This window comes from Gekko japonicus, unplaced genomic scaffold (genome assembly GCF_001447785.1).
Source record: "Gekko japonicus isolate JY-2015 unplaced genomic scaffold, Gekko_japonicus_V1.1 scaffold1444, whole genome shotgun sequence".
Classification (NCBI taxonomy): Eukaryota; Metazoa; Chordata; class Lepidosauria; order Squamata; family Gekkonidae; genus Gekko; species Gekko japonicus.
The window spans coordinates 98,513-102,176 of record NW_015165284.1 but is presented as its reverse complement, the minus strand read 5'-3'; the positions used below and the strand labels follow the sequence as shown (position 1 = coordinate 102,176).

The window sequence follows — 3,664 nt, the reverse complement described above, 5'->3', positions numbered from 1 at the left end:
GACATCTTGGTGGGAGCTTTAGCACCACTGATTGGCAACGAAGCGGATAAAATAAAAGAAGAAATGGACGTGGTCTACCGGGCCTACTCCAATTTTACAAGAAAAAATAAGTTGCCAGCAGAAGTGGTTGTGAAATTTGCAAAGCAGCGTCTCAGGGATCTGATCTTGAAGACTACATCAGCGTCACCCTTGAAAATTGTAGATCAACCGATTAGGATTTTGAAAGATTTTCCATTTGAAATTAGAATGAAAAGAAAAGAATATAAAGGATTGACCATCTTCTTACAAAATCATCAAACGAGCTATAAATGGCTGGTACCCGAAGGACTGGTTTTCAAATTCAAAGAAAAAAGAGAAAAAATAGACTCTATCTTTAAGGCTCAAGATTTTTTGAAAAGGCACGCCAGTAAAGAAGAAGGAGCAGAATTGGCCAAGTGGATGTCAACTCTAAGCGTAGAAGACAGCGGTTCGGAATGAGAGGTGAAGGATGATGAAGCTGGAGGAGCGATGGGTGTGAAATACAACTTGAGAGGAAGAGACCCCAAAGTTTAAAAACTCTAATTTCTTTTTTCTGTGAACTGCACTTTGGAGGACTAAATCTCAGAAGGACAATACTAACATATTAATGACCTTGCTTAACAGGTATAGAAGAAAAGAAGGATGTCGGACGATAGAAGAAACTATGGACTTTTAACTTTGATTACCAACAGATTAATTTACTAATACAATAACACCACTCAACTCTATTCTTTATCCCTCTGTCCACCCGCCCCCTTTTTCCAAACTATAAACGAAATATCTCTCCTCTTTAGGAGAGGGAATAAATCATTTAAATAAAAAAAAGACTAACCTTTAAGACTAAGACTAACTGAGTGGTGGGTATGGCCTTATGACACACTTCCGGTGATGTCAGGGGGTGTGGCATATGCTAATGAGTTATGCTAATGAGTTCCCCTAGTTCTTTTTCTATGAAACGACCCCTGCTATTTACAGTTTATGTAGTAACTACACCATACAGGAGTTAAGAACAAGCATTTGCCTTTTTACATACACATTTCAGTTTCAGCTGAAGAGTGATGGAAGAGAATGCCTCCTAACCAAGCAAGAATATTTTGTGTTCAAACACCAACATTGCACAAATGCATCAGGATTCATTACGGTGGAGAACCTTCAATTGGTTTCCTGGAAACTTGCCCAAAACCACATGCTGCATTAGTCGCCTTGTAGTAGTCTTGCCTACACAAGCCCAGCTGAACAATGAAACTGCCCCTAGTCGAGGGGTATAAATCCAATCTCCTCCTCCTCTCCTCCATCTATGTCCCTTGCCTGCCTTATGAATTAGTCTGCTGACGTCCGGTAATATTTATAAAAATTGATGTTTTTCTTTTGTATTTTTTTCCAACATGATAAACATCTTTGAGTCTGCATTGAGTGGTGAAAAGTAAATTCAAAAAAAGCCCTAATAAATGTTAGCATTGTGACAGGCAAAAATTCAACAGATGATGTTTTCCTCATTGCTACAAAGGGAAAAGTTGCACCAACTGAACTCCTGCTAGGTTTGCCAAATGGCCAGGCAACCTTTAGTCCAATCTTATGAACTTCATAGCTTAGAAAGCTTCATAGTATCCTTACTGCAAAGAAAAGATCACTTTAAATGTTAGATCGCGCTAACAAAGGACTCTTAGAGTGATTCAGCAAGTGATTCAGCTTTATTGGAAGTAACGAACAAGCACTCAACTCAGTAAGAAACCAGAACAGAAAACAGTGGGAGCTTATGCTCCTTTTAAACATAACCGGGCTAATGTAGCCACGCCTATTTACATTTAACAACCAATGAGATTGATAAGTCGGCATTTGCCGCGAACGCTGGGACCTGCGGAGCGGTGCAGGCTCCATGGGCAGACAAGGTTGTGGGTCAGAGTGGGGTTCACTACAGCCTGGATCAGGCACAGACTCGACTGGGATTTCAGCCCCGCACACAGGGTTCTGCCCTGACTCGGGGACAGTACCGGGCCTTTCGGTACTCACCGCCTGCTCTGGGGGTGTCCACTCGACATCAGGGGATTCAGCCGTCGGAGAGTCAGCGCTGTCCCTAGCCCAACGTCTCCTTAACTGATCTATGTGGCGCCGCCATATTCGACCGTCAGCTAACTGCACCACATACATTCGAGTACCCACAGAGTCGGATATAACCCCAGGAAGCCATAAGTGCCCGTTTGCATAATTTCGTGCGAAAACCTTGTCCCCTTTTTCAAACATGCGCACCTTCGGTTGCGCCGTGGTACGCTCGGATTGCTCTTCAGTGAGGTCTGGGTGCATTCGGTTCAAACGGGTCGTGAGTCTCCGCCCCATTAACAATTCGGCCGGACTACGGCCTGTAGCACTACAGGGGGTGGTGTGCTGCAGCAAAAGAAAGGAGCCCAGCCTCTGGCTCCAGTCCCCTTCGTCCATTTTACCCAGGGCCTCTTTGGCCGTCCTGACCATCCGTTCGGCTTGGCCATTAGATGCCGGATGGAAAGGGGCCGAAGTCATTTGGCGTATGCCATTACTCGTGAGGAAGAGCCTAAATTCCTCAGACACAAATTGAGGCCCGTTGTCACTGACGATGACGTCAGGCAACCCGTGGGTGGCAAAAAGTCGGCGGAGCGCATGGATCACAGCAAGTGATGTGGTCGATTTCATATGCACGACCTCCAGCCATTTGGACATAGCGTCCACCACAATTAGGAACATTTGCCCTTGGAGAGGGCCAGCAAAATCTATATGCAATCTGGCCCAGGGTTTACCAGATGACTCCCAGCCTTGGGGTGTAGCTTGTGGGGGATCGGGTCTGACTTGCTGGCATTTGGGACACCCTCGTACCCATTCTTCGATCTCTTTGTCCAGCCCCGGCCACCAGACATACCCTCTGGCCAACGCTTTGGTGTGTACCATACCGGGGTGACCCTCGTGCAGCGACTCTAACACTCTCGTCCTGAGTTTGTCAGGAACCACCACCCTGTTCCCCCATAATACACAGCCCTTAGAAATGGATAGTTCATTTTGACGGCTTTTGTAAGGGCCGAACTCCGGTTCAACGCTTCCAACCGGCCACCCCCTCCAAACCCAGTTTAATACTCGGGACAGCACGCTATCCTTGGCCGTGTGTGCTGCAATGTCCCTGGATGATACCGGGGGTCGAGGAAGCTCCTCAATTGCCAAGACCTCACAGGCGGGGGCAGGGTCTGCGCCAATGTCCGGCACCGGGCACCGGCTGAGGGCATCCGCATGCCCAATCGCTTTCCCAGGCCGGTGCTCTAAGTCAAAATCATAAGCCTGCAAAAATATCGCCCATCTAAGCATGCGTGGGGACATGATGTTTGGCAATTGCTTATCGGGCGCAAAAATCCCCAGTAGCGGCTTGTGGTCAGTGACCAGCAAAAATCGTCTGCCAAAAATAAAATCATGGAACTTTTTGACAGCCGCTACCAACGCCAGACCCTCCTTGTCTATCTGGGCATAGTTCCGCTCTGCCGCAGATAGTGATCTAGAATAAAAAGCGATAGGCGCTTCGCTCCCATCAGGCATCAGATGGCTTAAAACTGCGCCTACTCCAAAAGGTGAAGCGTCAGCAGCTAACACCAGGAGCTTGTGTTCATCATAATGCGTGAGTACGGCATTAGAT

At 46.9% G+C, this 3,664-nt stretch overlaps 1 protein-coding gene across 1 annotated transcript; it reads right to left on the bottom strand.

Moving 5' to 3' along the window:
- Positions 1 to 2,301: 2,301 nt before the first annotated feature.
- Positions 2,302 to 2,949, bottom strand: LOC107109647 (uncharacterized protein K02A2.6-like; the record flags this gene model as incomplete). Its single annotated transcript, XM_015410319.1, has 1 exon — positions 2,302 to 2,949. A coding segment is annotated over one exon (648 nt), but the record flags the coding sequence as incomplete, so codon positions are not given.
- Positions 2,950 to 3,664: the final 715 nt, after the last annotated feature.